Source organism: Malurus melanocephalus, unplaced genomic scaffold, assembly GCF_030028575.1.
Source record: "Malurus melanocephalus ecotype Western Australia unplaced genomic scaffold, MMel_1.1 scaffold_221, whole genome shotgun sequence".
Lineage (NCBI taxonomy): Eukaryota > Metazoa > Chordata > Aves > Passeriformes > Maluridae > Malurus > Malurus melanocephalus.
In genome coordinates this window covers 64563-79569 of record NW_026623453.1, presented here as the reverse complement: position 1 = coordinate 79569, position 15007 = coordinate 64563, and the positions used below count along the sequence as shown (strand labels likewise).

The window sequence follows — 15007 nt, the reverse complement described above, 5'->3', positions numbered from 1 at the left end:
CAAATCTGACACGCAGAGAAAAATGCATTATGTTAGATACAGAACAGTTAGGTGTCCATCTCTAAGAAGGTCTCTGGACTGGAGATCAATTTCATCTGCACTACTGTAAATTGCCACAGCATTTTATGTCCAGGTTTACAGTACACAATGGGCMAAGGCAGCAGCTGAACAATGGGATCCCCTCCCTTTTCAGAGCAGGTGAAGGTAAAGCAAAGCAAGGCATTTTATTCCACCACTGTGCCTGTACATAGGGCTTTTGGGAAATGGCTGTTTCATTTTTCAGTAACAGGCTGTTGCAATCCCAACAAAGTACCCAAAGGGAGCTTRTGGTATCTTTGTCCCAGGAAGCTCCCTGCAGACACAGCATTTCATAGCACTTTTAGCTTTCTCTGACAAGCAGTAGGTCAGAGAGCTGATGGAATCACTGCTTCCCTCTGGAGAAACAGCCAATGAACCCACCCAGCTGGGTGAGCACCCCTGGGCCGTACACAGTTGCTGTGGTCTCCCTGTGCATGATTGTAATGTCTTATCTACCCTCCTAATTCTTTTATTAGGAACCTACCTCGTGCCATATTCATATCCATCCCATTGGTGACATTTGTGTATACGTTCACCAACATTGCATATTTCACTGCCATGTCACCCCAAGAGCTCTTGTCCTCCAACGCTGTGGCGGTAGTAAGTAAACCATTCCCTGGATGTCTAAAATACACTTTGATTTCGGTACTATGCTTTGCAGTGTATTTCAGTTTCTCTGCCTTCTGTTGCTTTAGACATTTGGTGAAAAATTACTGGGCTATTTTTCCTGGGTTATGCCAGTCTCAGTGGCCCTATCTACATTTGGAGGAATAAATGGATACCTTTTTACCTCATCAAGGTTAGATGGAGTACAATTTTATGAMCATTATCTAATTTGGGGAGGGGCTGTTTTAATTGCATTTGCTAAAGAAATGCTAGCTAGACATTTTGGATGTTGTAGAGCATGAGGTTGTTGTTGGGTGTGTTGGATACATTCAGTTATGAGTTACTCTGTTTCAAATCAGCAAATGTAATATTGAATTATGAAATTTCTTGCAAATTAATCTTTACRAGTTATTGAAAGTGCTTGCAGATGTGGAATAATTCACAGTAAGAGCCAAACACAGCTTTAGCATGGAACCAAAGTATTTTTATGTCAATAAACTTCCAGTAGCTCCCAGCTAAACTGTGATTTGCTTAAAAAGGAGTTTTAAGGCCTGATGCTGTAMTCAGTTACAGGCATTTTCACGTTCATGCTGGAAAATCACCTTTCAAGCAAGATGCTTTGGATGGATACAGCTAAGTGGGTCCAGAACCTGTGAAGTCTGTTTGATTGTAATCAATAAAGTCTGTTTATAATAACTGACCTATCTGAATTTAATTTAGAAGTTATAAAGTTTTTTTTTTAGGAAACAACTCAAGTACCTTGGGAAAGTTATTTATTCCAGCACTTTAATGAGTATGATGAGATGCAACAAATCTGAGTGCATGTTACAGGTTATATACTTAAAAGTGAAATGTTAAGGCATGTTAAACCTTTTCCAAAACCCTTTTGATACGGGTAATACCCACACAACCTTCAGAGTATTTCTCCCTCACTGGGTAAAGAGACACCACTGGCCAGCAGACAGGAACTGGGTAGATTTCAGCCCTCAGAGCATGTCCCTTCGGCATCTCAGAGCAGGTCTTTTCCCAGGTGACGTTAGCTGTTAAAGGCCTTGTGTGCTAAAGGGTCTAAGCTTAAATACCTTTCCTCAAGCGAGACAGGCAGTCTCTAGGTGTCCCTACAGTTGCAGTCACAGCTACCTTCCATGAGAAGACCAAAAAAGATGGTTTGAAATAAGAGGTGTTATGTGACTAGGGACTGGAGAGGCTGTTGCATACCCAGTGGATTCATCATTACTCTTATTATTTCCAGATTATGTTTCTCTGGCGCTCGAGAAGGTCATTTGCCAAGTTTGCTTGCCATGATCCACGTCAAGAACTGCACACCCATTCCTGCCCTTCTCGTCTGTGTAAGTGTCACTATCCCTGCTCTGTCACCATGTTCATGCTTTTAGAAACAGTCAAGAGAGAAGAGCTGCAAAAACCCTTGAGAGCTGGTTTTACTCCAGAAGAGGAGCAGTGGGTCAGCCTGAAGCACAGTTGATAGGTGCCAGCTGAGCAGCTCTGACTGCCCCAGAGAGAAGCAGCRTTCAGCCTTGGAAATAATTCCCCTTTTTCTCAACTCCCATGACACCTGAAGGGTTTCCCCTCATAACCTGATTTGCAGTATAAGCTCGTTAATTCTTGTCCTGCGCGAAGAGATAGGGACTGGCTTTTGAAACACAGATACTTCATTTAAGAAAAGAGTTTCTAAGACCAATTTTGCCTGCTTCCCACAAGCGTTTGGCAATCTCCATGGTCACTGCTAATCCTACTCAGGCAAGACTGCTTTAAGTCCTGCCACAAAAGCCAGATATGWGGTGGGTTCCAGGGATAGGACAAAGTGCTCCAAAAATTACTTACTCTCAACAAATAAGACATCTTGTTAGAGGTGATCAGGCAGTTCTCTGAAGGCCATGAGTATTTCTTTCCCACAGGCCAAAAAATTAAGTAGGGACCATGATTACAGTGGCCTTGAATRACACATCTGCTGAACGGTACACCAGGCAGCCAGGAGGTCACCTGCAAAGATCAGACACCGACAGGCCATCTCTTAGGAGTGTTGAGGGCTGGTCCAGCTGCTGGTATGCTCCTATGGGAAAAAGATTCCACTCACTTTTTAGACAGTGTAAATTTCCACAATACCAACGACCTAGGGAAGTTATTATCTGCAACAAAGAGCTTCATATGCTTTTACCAGCAGTGAAAATATAATGTATGATGGGTTTTACAGTGGCATAGAAGACGGCAAAGAGGAAAATGACTCGCACTGCTGCTGTCCATATTTGCAGGGCCCAAGTGAAGGAATTCCCCAAAGGCCTGAAGTTTGTTGGAAATCTTGGCTGCATCAATGGCTGCCAACTGCAGATTTACCACTGATATCAAAACTCCAAGGGTTTGACCCCAGATGCACTAGCAAGATGCATGTTTACCTGTCTCCTGGCTCAAAAAGCAATTCTGGCACAGTACAACTGTACAAAATTTCTCCAATTAAACCTCCTGCTCATTCCCCTTTTATGACAGAATATGGGTCTTGCTGAGGTTTTACAGAATTCCTGGAGCTTAGTGCCCCTTCACAAACATCTTGTGTCGTGCATATTGCAAGTTTACACTAAACCCATTGAAGGTTTGGGGATGGCTGCTGTCCTGGGTGGCCATCAAGGGATCCTGTGTTCCACTGGGCCCATGAGGCAGAACCCCTTTGTCCTTAAAAATACATCAGCTGAAACAACATGCTGAGTCTCAGAGGGTGTTTCACTGCGGAACAGCCCAATAAGAGCAGGCTGCCAGTCGAGCTTACTGGTCTGTGACATGCCATCCCCTTTGAATCACAGTGCAAATCACTGAACAAGCATGGTATATCAATTCATCATTTGAAGTGTTTTAATGCAGCTCAGTGCACATCGAACACTGCTAGGAAATATTTATTTCTTAACAAACAGAAGTATAAAAATAGTATAGTGTATGCAACCACAATAGCAAACGGGGCCACGATTCAGGCAAACCTTATTAATACATCAGGTTACTTTTCTATTCCATTACATCACACCTGGTTCTCTTCATGGAGAGAAGTTTCTTTGTACATGGAGAACGACTAGCGACACCTTTATTTTTACTGATTTACTATTTTACTTCCAAAAATCAAGGGGCCAAGCTAAATGTAAAATTAACAGACTGGGGTTTTTTTTGCAAGATGATGGGGAGTAGCTGGCCACCCCTGCCATGTGGCTGTAGCCAGGCCATCAGGAGGGCAGCACCCCTCTTCCAACACGAGGCACTGGGGATGACACCCACGCTGTGAGCAGATGTGACACATCCATGTCACCACGCTTGGAATCTTGCCACTTCAAGCAACACCATGCAAAACCCATCAGTGGCAGTAGAGAGTTGTAYACACATGACACAGTGCTCACCTCAGAGGAGAACAGCGACCATGTTATATGACAGCAATACAAGATGGTGCCCAATTTTAAATCCATTTTGTGGTGAGACTGTTCAAGGTGTTGAAATTCCCCGGCCAAGCCTGCAAGGCTTCGAACAGGAGAACASAGGGACCAATGGGGCTTTTGGTTGTGGTGGTGTTCAGTTCCTGGAGCTGGAGGTGCAGAAACATTCCCTTCCGCTGGAATTTACTACTGAAAAAGCTAAGAAAAAAGYGACATAAACAAAAAGAGAGCCTGGATCAACACAGACCAAAATCTTGAGTGCTCTCTGGAGGGATTTGGATATTTAGTGTCCCTCAGGCTTTGGACCCCAGCAGACAGTGTTCACTGGACTGGTATTTTGTGCAGGTGAATGCTCAGGCCCTGTGGTATAAAAGAGAGGGTTGGGGGCACAAGGAGCAGCACCCTGCCCTCCAATTCATCTCTCCCACCTCTAAAGTATTAGGCAGACATAGAGTTCAAAAGARCAAGCAAAAAGCACGGAAATTTCCACCATCCAAACATGGATGCCAGTTTCCAAACATTAGTAATGTTCAAAAGACTAGTGATGTTSATCAACTGTGACATGAGCCAGCATCAGAAAGGGCAAACCTCTATTTAATATGCACAGCACCTCAACAACATAGTGCCCTAAATACATGTYAAGTCTAAGAAAACCTCTCACCTGGAGTTCTCACCATAAGGCTCAATATAGCTTTTAAAACACTTAACAGAAATAGGTGGAGTGGGAGCTTTGCCAACCTTCCCAGCCCCGCCTGCGTAGCCATGGGCAGCAGAGACACCTATGCCAACACCCTATGGTATTTACAAACAGATCCTCTAGTCCCCAGCTTCAGCATGCCCCAAATTATGCTAAATCCCCATTTAGCCCAGCTCTGGTAGCACAGTTCAGGGATAAGGCACAGAGCCACAGGAGGCAGCACAYGCCCAGCAGATGCCATAAACAAAAGGATTTTTAATGCTTTAATGGGATTTTTGGTTGGTTTTGTTGTTTTTAAGCTACCTTTCCTAGTAAYGGCTCAAGAAGGCTATGCTCCTCTTTTTGCAGTGTTTGGCCACACTTATCATCATGCTTGTTGGAGACACATACACGCTAATCAACTACGTGTCATTTATTAACTACCTCTGCTATGGAGTGACAATTATAGGCCTGATTGTTTTACGCTGGAAGAAACCCAAAATCTTCAGACCTATCAAGGTGATACTGTTAAAGCTAAATTTCCTGGTTGCAATAGTGATGAAAAGGGTGGTATGGGAACACCTCCCAAACCATGTTCCAAAGAGCCATTAGTGTAAAAGAGGGATAAACAGGCAGATCTCTTGTGAACTTGTTGGGATGGACAGAGAGGACAAGAGTGGTAGAGGGAAGTGGGACATAACCTGTGGGGGGCCTGAAGCCTGCACTGCCTGCAGACCACTACAACAAATCAGTCACAGCACAGTCGTGCTTAGCTCTGTTCTCTCCTGGTAGGTGAACCTCCTCATCCCCATCACTTATCTGGCATTTTGGGCATTTCTGCTGATCTTCAGCTTGTACTCTGAGCCGATCGTCTGTGGGGTTGGACTAATTATTATTTTAACTGGAGTTCCGGTGTTTTTCCTTGGAGTCTACTGGAGAAATAAACCAAAGTGTGTAAATAGGCTAATAGGTAAGCTAGCACTATGTGCCTCACTGCCCTCCCTGCTTAAACTCTGACACACTGGCACCAAAACAGCCAGGAAACTGCCTGAACAAGCCRGGCCACCACTCTCAGCCATGGGCAGCCCCTGAGCACAAAGTGGCCAGACAGTGCTTTTCTTTGGGCAGATGTTTAGCTCACTCATGGATACATTTGCCTCCTCTCACGTCTCTGTGGCCATCCACTCAGCTTGCTCACAGCAGTCTGTCCTGTGGCAAATTCACAGGGGTGTCACTTTGCATAAATGGAAGCTAAATGAGCGATCGCAAAGGGTCTGAGGAGTTTGTCTGACCCTTGCCCTGCCTTCCCTCCTGCCTGTCACCAGCACACCATGTCACACAAGCCCAGTGCAACATGGTGGACTATCTCATACTCAAAAGTTTCTTATAAAACCTTACATTATCCCTCCTMTAAAATTAAAACTGCACATATATATTTTATGTTTTGGTTGTGTTTGATTTTTAATCACTTTGCTCCAAAGCAAGGACATTCAAACAAGCACAGTGTGGTCCTATGCTCTGACTGAGGGTTTCCATCAGCTGCAGTGGTCTCCCCTGCAAGCAGCTCCCTGTGGCCAGTGGTCACTAGAGCAGGGCTGACAGTGCCAGGAGGGCTGACAGCCATGCCATGCCATGCCATGCCGTGCCATCCCACCCCTCCCCAATCCTGYCAGTCTGCCATGGGCAGCACTGGCAGTTCTGTGAGGGGCTGGGGAAAAGAATCCCTAAAGCTGTTCCATCTTAATCTGTCCTTACTTCACAAACACTCTTTGATCACTGAGCTGGGGCTGAGAAGGGTTGGATGGGGTGGTCAGGGGAGCAGCAGGGCTGCGCAACCTCCTTCCCATGTGTCATTGCTCCACATAGCATCATACATTTCTTTAGAAGAGCTCAAGCATGCCCATTAACCACTGGCATTTTCTCCTTGCAGAGGCCATGACATGCTGGGGGCAGAAGCTGTGTTTTGTGGTGTACCCACAGTGTGGAAGTGCTGAGGAGGAGGCCTCGGCCCACTCTTGGCGCCCAGTGAGGGAAACAGCAGTGAAGAAATAACAACAGTGTGGCCTTTGAGGCTGAAGTGGCTTCTTGTTTACATGCTGATTTTTGAAAAATGTTTTTCTGGAAAAAAAATTGTTTTAGAGCTCCAGTAGTGAAGCCCATAAAATGAGCTACATCCTTTATGGCCTCCGTAGCTTTTAGTTATTTCCTCAGAAATAAGAAAAAAAAAAAAAGGAAAAAAAAAAAAGAAAATAAAATGTAAAATAAGGCACTGGTTGGGTTTTTTTTCTGGCAGCATTCTTTCTTAGCAAGGGTAAAGCAGCACAGACACAGCTCTGGAATACTGATTTTAGTCACCACAAGGGTCTGCCAGCAACATACAAATTTAGGCATTTCAAAACTAGGGCAGTTCCTAACACAAAATCAAAGTACAGAAATCAAGAGAAAGCAAGGAGACCTCTTGCTATYCCTGGGTGGGGTGAATGCCCAGCTAATACCTGAGGCATCAAAGTTACAATCCAGAGGATCACCCTKTCACATCCCCTGGAAGAGCGCAGCATCTCTGTCCTAGCTCCGAAGACCAGCACAACCAGGGCAGGGTCACTGTGCTGAGCATGGACCACAGAGGAAAAGCGACAGCACCAACAATCATCTGAACCATTCTGGCATCATTTTGTGACACAGGAAAAAAGATACAGAAGTAGTGAACTAAATTGCAAGTATCTCACATAGGATTTCTGTTAAGGTGGAGTAGGTTTCCTGCATGCCAGAAGGGACAGGGCTCACTGCACCACCCAGGAACTCCTGCATTAAGCCAAGCACAATCCAGGTGCCAGCTGAGGAGGATGGAGACACAGAGAGGTTTGCAGCAGGCTCAGCAGTGGGAACTCAAAGGAAACATGGGAAAGGAGTCTGATGTTCCTCCTGTCTATTGACATGTCAGATGCTTCTGTCCCATTGATTCAGAGACTAATCCTGCACTTCAGCTGTGCTCAACCAAGTAACAAGTCTAAATCACTCACACATTAGATGTTCCTTAGAAAGCGTTTTGCATATTTTATTTGTGCCATACTAGGAAAAAAATCTCATTCATATACTTAATTAATAGCAATGTGCTGCTGTAGCAAATAGTATTGCAATACTTGATATGGGGAATCAAGTTCTTTCCAACAGAAAGGAGTTTAAATAAAGCTTGAATAGCATGCAATGCTAGATAAACCTATATATTATGTGCTATTATATTTATGTAGAATAAAATATTAGAGGCAGTCATGAAGAAAAATACTCTGGGAAGTATCACCTGTAAGTCAGCCTAAGGCAAAGTCAATAAAAACTGATTGACTTACTCTTATCTGATTTATCACAGTATTGAAAAAAGCAGCAACAGATATGTCATCACTGTGTTACATGATTTGCAAGACAGAAGTGGAGAAGATAAAACTCCAGGAGCTGAGTGGGCACTGTTGGGAAGCACAGAGAGAATGAGGCAGAAGTACTATTGTTGGCTTGGCCACCCTCAAGCATTTTCAAAAACTTGATAAAGGATTGTTTTCCATTCACATTAGTACATAAACCAGAAGAGCTTGATCTCAGAAGGGTCAAGGGAAGAGACTCACAGAATCACAGAATATTCTGAGTTGGAAAGGACCCACAAAGAACATCGAATTCAGCTCTTAAGTAATTGGCTCACATGAGAATCRCACCTTGGGTTCAATACCATACTGTTTCAGTTCAGAGCTTTCCTCCAGCTCAAGAACAGATACATCACTGTGCATTTAATAATACATTCAACTTGGAAGCATCTTTACAAAACATGTTTCCAAAAATATGCAGACAAAATTTCATGAGCTGTGCTTTATCACTTCTGAAAACAGAAGCCCTAATGAAGCCGTCAACCTTGGGACAGGGGCTGGTGGCCCCAGGGGAGCAGCACCTTTGCCTGATGAGGTGCTGTGGTCAGTTGGGGAGCCCAGGACAGGGCTGCTGCCACAGCCCACCTCCAAACAAGCTAATGCTGTGAGAGAAACGCGTCAGAGAGCTGAAGTTAAATAAAATAATTCACCTTTGAAGGAAAGACAACAAATTAACAACCAACCAGCCTCAGCAGACATGCTGCCCTATGCTTCATATTCAGAGGCTTTTGTCGAGGTATTTCTCATGTTTCACTTATTGTAAATTTGTTCAACCTTGAAAAAACCCCATTTAGTTTCCAGCCCCTTTGTACCAAGAACAAAATCAGAAATTGTTAGCAGATATTCAGCTGCTGAAGAGTTCTATGARAGATGTTGAAAGAAAAATGAAGGGTAAACTTTGCTTGGAATTTGCCTTTTCCTAAAGCWTTAGAGTTCAGACAGTTGTGTCCTGTCTCCACCTCCAACTCCAGCTGTGAGTACAGGCAAACCAAACTCTGGTTTTTAAACCTCCTCTCCTTGGTCCTTGACATATCTCACCAGTGCTTTATCTTGAATGAGAAACTTCTGCACTTGGACAAATGGAAAAAGAAAAATCCAAGAAAAAGGATCAGAAAGTGAGTAAKAAGATGCCAAGAGACCGAACCAAATTTGTCTTAAAGTCCTCCARTAAAACGCAGCGATAGAAGGGAAGGAGATCCAAAAGACATCATAAAGCAGGGAACATAGAATGAAAGGGAATAAAATGTAAACCTCCTCCACTCACCTCAGCCTTGTTAATCATTTAATACCTGTAGCCAAGAACACAAGAGCCAGAATCTGAAAAGGGAAGGACAGCTCATTGAACTGTTTGCTAGGGTGGCAGAACATGAGGTGTACTGACTGCAAGATTCAGGTTCAGACCGCGCTTTGGACTGGATCTTAAATCCTAATAACTACATGGGAGATTAAAACTCAATTTCCTGCAAAATCAAAAAATCTGAAATAAGCAAAAGCAATTTTTCCTCTCAGAGAAAGGTCTGGATTAAAAAGTACCTAATGCCCTCCAGGCTTCTCAAGTTAGCCACTTGATTTGTTTGCAAGACATATCTATTGTACTGCACAGGCTGACAAAAAMCATGCAAACACACAGGTATCATTTATTACTCTATTTCTATTTCATGGGTTATTCTCATTTCAGTCTCGCATCAGGATATGATGGTATGGTCTGAAATATTAGTGCTTCCAYTGCTACCACTCTAGCTGAGTGAGCATTTCATGACAAAGCAAAGACTTTCTGCTAGGCAGGAAGATATTATCCCTCTGCATCCAGTTGTGTTCTTCCATCCTTCATGGCTACAGATAAATCTGGGCTCACCATGAAATCTGTCCAATTCTCTTCAATACAGAAAAAGATTTTCAAGTCTGCAGACCATTCCAACACAAATTAAGTCGGCCTTCACCTTTTTCTGAAAAAGAGCAGGACAGAGCCAGCAATACCTCAAAGAGACAAGGAAGGAGAAACATCAGCATAACAAGCATTGCCCTCATGAATGAGAGAGGCTGTACTTCAGAATTTTTTTTTTAAATCAGTGTAACTGTCATATACTTCAGGACTTCATTTTCTTCAGTTGGTATATATGCACACATACATTTTAAAGGCAGCTGTATATAACAATGAATTRCTAGTGCCATGATTTCACATGTATTATTTAAAAAGTGATATCCCTTCCACCAGCTTCAGGTACCAGAAAAAGCAGATGATTAAAAAAAAAAACCCTGAAGGTACAAAACCAAATCAAAATACACCCCTTCTCCTTCACGTTCATATCAACACAYGGATTCCCTGAGTTGGCAATGTAACAGTCAGCGTCAAACAAAGACTGTGGGAGTACAATTTARGCATCTTGAGCTTTGGTGTTGAGTGATAGTCAGAAATCCACAGGCTCTGGGCACATGAAATTTTATTAAAAATTAAAAGATACAAAGCAAGGCAAAGTATGATATGCAAACCAGCATCTTTCTTGCTTAGTATCTTGCTCAGTCCAGGAAGCAGCAGTAGACACTGGCAAACCTGACCCCATACCTGAACCACATGCTTGTACAAAAGCTATGGTAAAAAGTTGCAACTGAATTATTATATACAACACAAAATAAAAACAAACAAAGCAGAGAAAATAAACAGAAAATAAGTATGTTTAAAGGGTGGTGCAGAGTAATAGACAAGCTAGAAGGTACCAGAATTTCTAACAGAAATATTCCCTGGTTTAATAGCAGTAGAGAAAATATTAATCACTTTTGCCCTTTATGCTGCCTATGAGCTTGTATTTTATTTAAATCAGTAGGTATTCTCTATTRAGAGGGTTTTTTGTAAGGGGCTTTTTTTTTTTTGGCTGCTTAGACAGGGGAATTTTGTATCTTAACCGAAAACAAACAAACAACTCAAATACTTTGTCACCTGTCCATCTACAATTTTTTTTAAAAGTGTACATTATTAAAGTAACAAAAATTTAAGAAAGTTTACTAGCTGATTAACTTGAGGTTTATAGCCTTTAAAGTGTTGTATTTCCATTTTTCCATCTTTTTTTTTCTAATTTTAAGAAGTTCTGAATACAAGGAGGCAGTTGATATGAGTCAGAACTGCGATGCCTTAGAGGATGATCAATTCTCTGTTTAATACTTACAAGAGAYAGAGGAAGGGCAGACATACACTAAGGTAGACTTTATGATTTAACCAGGTATTGACATTCTGGGGTACTGCAATGTATCTCTGTGCTCACAGCACAGAGATTTCTTCTTTCTAAAACTAACAGTGAATTCTGTGGCTCTTCCCTCCAAGGGGTGAGCTAGGAGACAAAACTGCCCTACATAAAAGGTGGGTTTACATATAAAAGTCAGTGCTTACATAGAGTACCAGGWTTGCATTTCTCATTGATGCAAAGTYGTACATTCTAGTAATGAGGGCTRTGAACACTTCTGTMCACTTCAACATCCAATTTTCATTAATCTGTAATTTTTAAAATTTCTGAAAGTACAACCTCATCAGTGAAATTTTCACTGAATTACCAAATGCATCAGTACACAAAATATGCATGATACATGGAAGAAATTATGTGTTTGCTTTGTCATATTGTAAGTTATAAATCTTAAAACAGCATTAGCTGTTCACAGTTGTTTCCAAAATATAGCAATACTCTAAGTATAATTGCAACTTTAGGAGCCTTATGATGATGATGGTTTAAGGCATGGCATGATCAACATTATTTCATATGGAAATATTTTTTTGTAATAGAAAGAAATATACATGTATTTCTAAGATCCTCCATATCCACACAATACAAATCTTTAATCTTTCTCCTAACTGTACTTAAATACCTTACACATACAAGTCTATATATTAAAAATTATCTTCAGACAAAAAAAAAAAAAAGACACAAACCTGTAGCCTTTGATGCAAACAACTAGTCTGGCAGAGCAACAACTAAAGTATATGGCCTTGCAAAGGTGGAATGCACCCAAAATGTTTATAAATACTATGAAAACAAGATCTCTTTCAAAACTACATTTCCTTTGATGAAATCAGTTCTGATCASAGAAGCAATTGGAAAAAATGAGTGAGTGGTATTTATTTAATGCAACTACAACTCTTACTTGTTACGCATATTGCCCATCCTGGTATTTATGCCCTTAAAGAATTTGAATCTTCTAACACTGGAATGCACAGTATGAAACCAATTTGTAACAGAAGAGTTAAAAAAAAATTTCTATTTAATTTTTCCATTTTACATTTTAGCCCTATTCCTTGTTCTTTTTAAGGCACTCCCCTCAAAGGGAACCCTAGTGAAAGATCCAGGGCAAAATACAATCCATTTAACGGAAAAAAATCTTTGACACTTTGAAGTAAACTTAACTGTTGACTGAAGAAGCCCATTTGCCTTTACAGCCAGGAAAGTCCTGTGAGCAGCAGAGCTCAGGACCACAGATRCCAAAGATCCCAATTTCACAAGTTCAGTTAATAACTCTGGACAACGTGAATTCCTACAACAAACAGATTTTGGAGCACTTGGAGGTTTACAGAGCAGCAGCATTAACTTCCCTGCTAACTCCTCTAAAAAGCATTTTTGCTAGTCACTGTGTCACAAGGCARTTGAAGCAGATGCTCTTGTTAGAGTAGGGAAAGTCTGGCCATCACAACAAGACCAASCACACAGCAGGTTCTGTCATTCTGCAGGGACTCCTCATTAAGCAATGCCACCCGCTTACAAGTCAATAACTTGTTTACTTTTAATTACATTCTAAAAAACCAAAAAGGCATCAGTTTACATTTAARTGTGTACAATCCACAGTGTCAGCTTTGAAAATGGCACTGATCTATTTCAGTTCTTCAAAGAAAAAAAGCAAATAAAAATAAAAAAAAACCAAAATAACATACTCCTAAAAATAGAAGATAAATAAAATCACTGGCTTATACATCTGCATTTACGCAGCAGATTTACAATCAAACTTGTGARACAGATTTCAAAGTTAAATAGAAGTCTGATCCTGACCAAGTGTTCAGTGCTTCCCAGTGCAGCCCCCAGGATCTGTAAAGCCTCAGTGTCCTTCAGGCACACTCAAAGTGGTATCAGCACAAGGTCCCTGGAAACACAAAGGAGGAGAGGAAAAAGAGGGTAAAGAAGGAGGAAACAATTTGGCAACACTCACATCACTATGAAGAAAATGCAATATATGACAATGCAAAAAAGAAATACTGCTGCRACTAGAATCCAATGCACTCCACTTATACTGCTACACTCTCATTACAAAGCTTCTGTAGTTAAGACACCTRGTTTCATTCTGGGTATTCCATACAGAAACCTCGAATTTACCGAATGCTTCAAGGTACATATGGCCATCAAAACATATCTGAAGGGAGTAAAAGAAGCGAGCAGTTTCTATAAAGAGGAAGCTACAACGGATTTTAATTCCTCCTAAGTATTTGTCATCAAAATTATTAAATTTTAATTAAATTATTATGCCTAAAAGGACAACAATGTTATTGGTAGCTTGGTACTCCAGAGTTACAATGACTGGTGTCTGATCGAGGTTCCAACAGAGTTCTCTAGTTTAATAAGAMCACTGAAAGGCAAAAGAAAAACTGAATGAAAAGTGAGTAAAAGTACTGAAGAAATACCAGAGGGTGSAGATGCCTCTAAACTGCTGTGACACATACCTTTTCTTCTAGCCCCTGACATCACATACTGGTCTACTTCTGCCCCATCAGAGTTTCAGGAACAGCAACGATGACATAAACTTGTCCCATTTATTCTTGTAYTGCACTACTACAGGATTAAAGCACACTGGTTTTAAGAGAGAAAGCTGAGAGTGAAGACATACCACCTATCAACAAAGTGCATTGTCACTTAAACAATGAAGTTACAAAATATACATGGACAAAAGCTTTTATTAGCAAACAAGTAAAGATTCATCATCACTGGTATTGTTTTCAGAGAGGGAAGTAGATGACTGCAACATTGGCACTTCCACAGAATGGCTACAAGCTGCATGAACATCCAAAGGCTCCTCYGGGTATGAGTTAGGGCAACACTGGCTTTGTCCATCCACTTGGATATGAACATTCATAGGGCTGTCTGGATAACCAGACTCCCATTTTTTTAAGGGTAATCTACATGAACCCTCACTCAGTGGATGACTTCCACCTAAACTATTGTCCTCTGGAACAGTCCTCCTGGATACTGATCCTCCATGGATCGATTCTGTAACACTTTCAGATACAGGATCTCTGAAAGCCTTTCCTGAATCTACTTTACTGGACTGCTTACGCTCTTGGTCAGAGACAGCACTTAAAGATTTATCAATGTRTTCAGCCTCAGGCTCTGCATGTGCTGCTGTGCAAGTATTCGGTTGGAAGCTGTTGGAAGGCAATGGCTCTGTGATTTCAGTCTCTGGCTGCAAGCTGCTACATCCAGCTTCTTGTGGGCCACTGGCTTGGCCATTTGCTTCTAAAATAGGTCCTTCTGGGGAAGGTGGAGGACTCTGAATAGTCCCATCAGCACTGTTGATGATTCCATCACCCAGTGTAGTCTGTGAAATGTSGGCAGGCGTCAGGAGTGGAATCTGTCCTCTCACCCGTGGTCTGTGAAAGAGTCTRTTCCAGAGCCTGCCCAAGCGCCGCCGAGATGAGCTCCGTCTTGACGAGTGTCGTCTCATCTGCCTYCTCATGGCTGTTCGAATGTTCTGCAGCACAGAAGCCTGTAATACAAAGGTAGCAAACTAGCATTTCACACACACTCAAAAGACTTCWTAACCCTCCTCTCCCCACTAATATCTTCACT

The 15007-nt window shown here is 41.8% G+C and overlaps 2 protein-coding genes across 4 annotated transcripts in view; one reads left to right on the top strand and one right to left on the bottom strand.

The window, feature by feature from the left end:
* The window catches only part of SLC7A10 (solute carrier family 7 member 10), a 38381-nt gene extending 31389 nt beyond the window's left edge, over window positions 1-6992 (top strand). The window contains 6 exon segments of the mRNA XM_057374290.1: window positions 555-678; window positions 774-877; window positions 1937-2033; window positions 5155-5304; window positions 5578-5755; window positions 6716-6992. Coding sequence (XP_057230273.1) covers window positions 555-678; window positions 774-877; window positions 1937-2033; window positions 5155-5304; window positions 5578-5755; window positions 6716-6837 — 775 coding nt within the window. The 3' untranslated portion in view covers window positions 6838-6992.
* A 3627-nt stretch (window positions 6993-10619) lies between these two features.
* LRP3 (LDL receptor related protein 3) overlaps window positions 10620-15007 on the bottom strand; it is a 28992-nt gene continuing 24604 nt past the window's right edge. For 2 of the 3 annotated variants that reach the window (XM_057374275.1, XM_057374276.1), the window contains one exon: window positions 10620-14924. In XM_057374275.1, the coding sequence (XP_057230258.1) occupies window positions 14118-14924 (807 nt within the window). In that variant the 3' untranslated portion in view covers window positions 10620-14117. The remainder of the gene's footprint in view (window positions 14925-15007) is intronic. The other variant, XR_008965857.1, reaches the window with a different exon arrangement.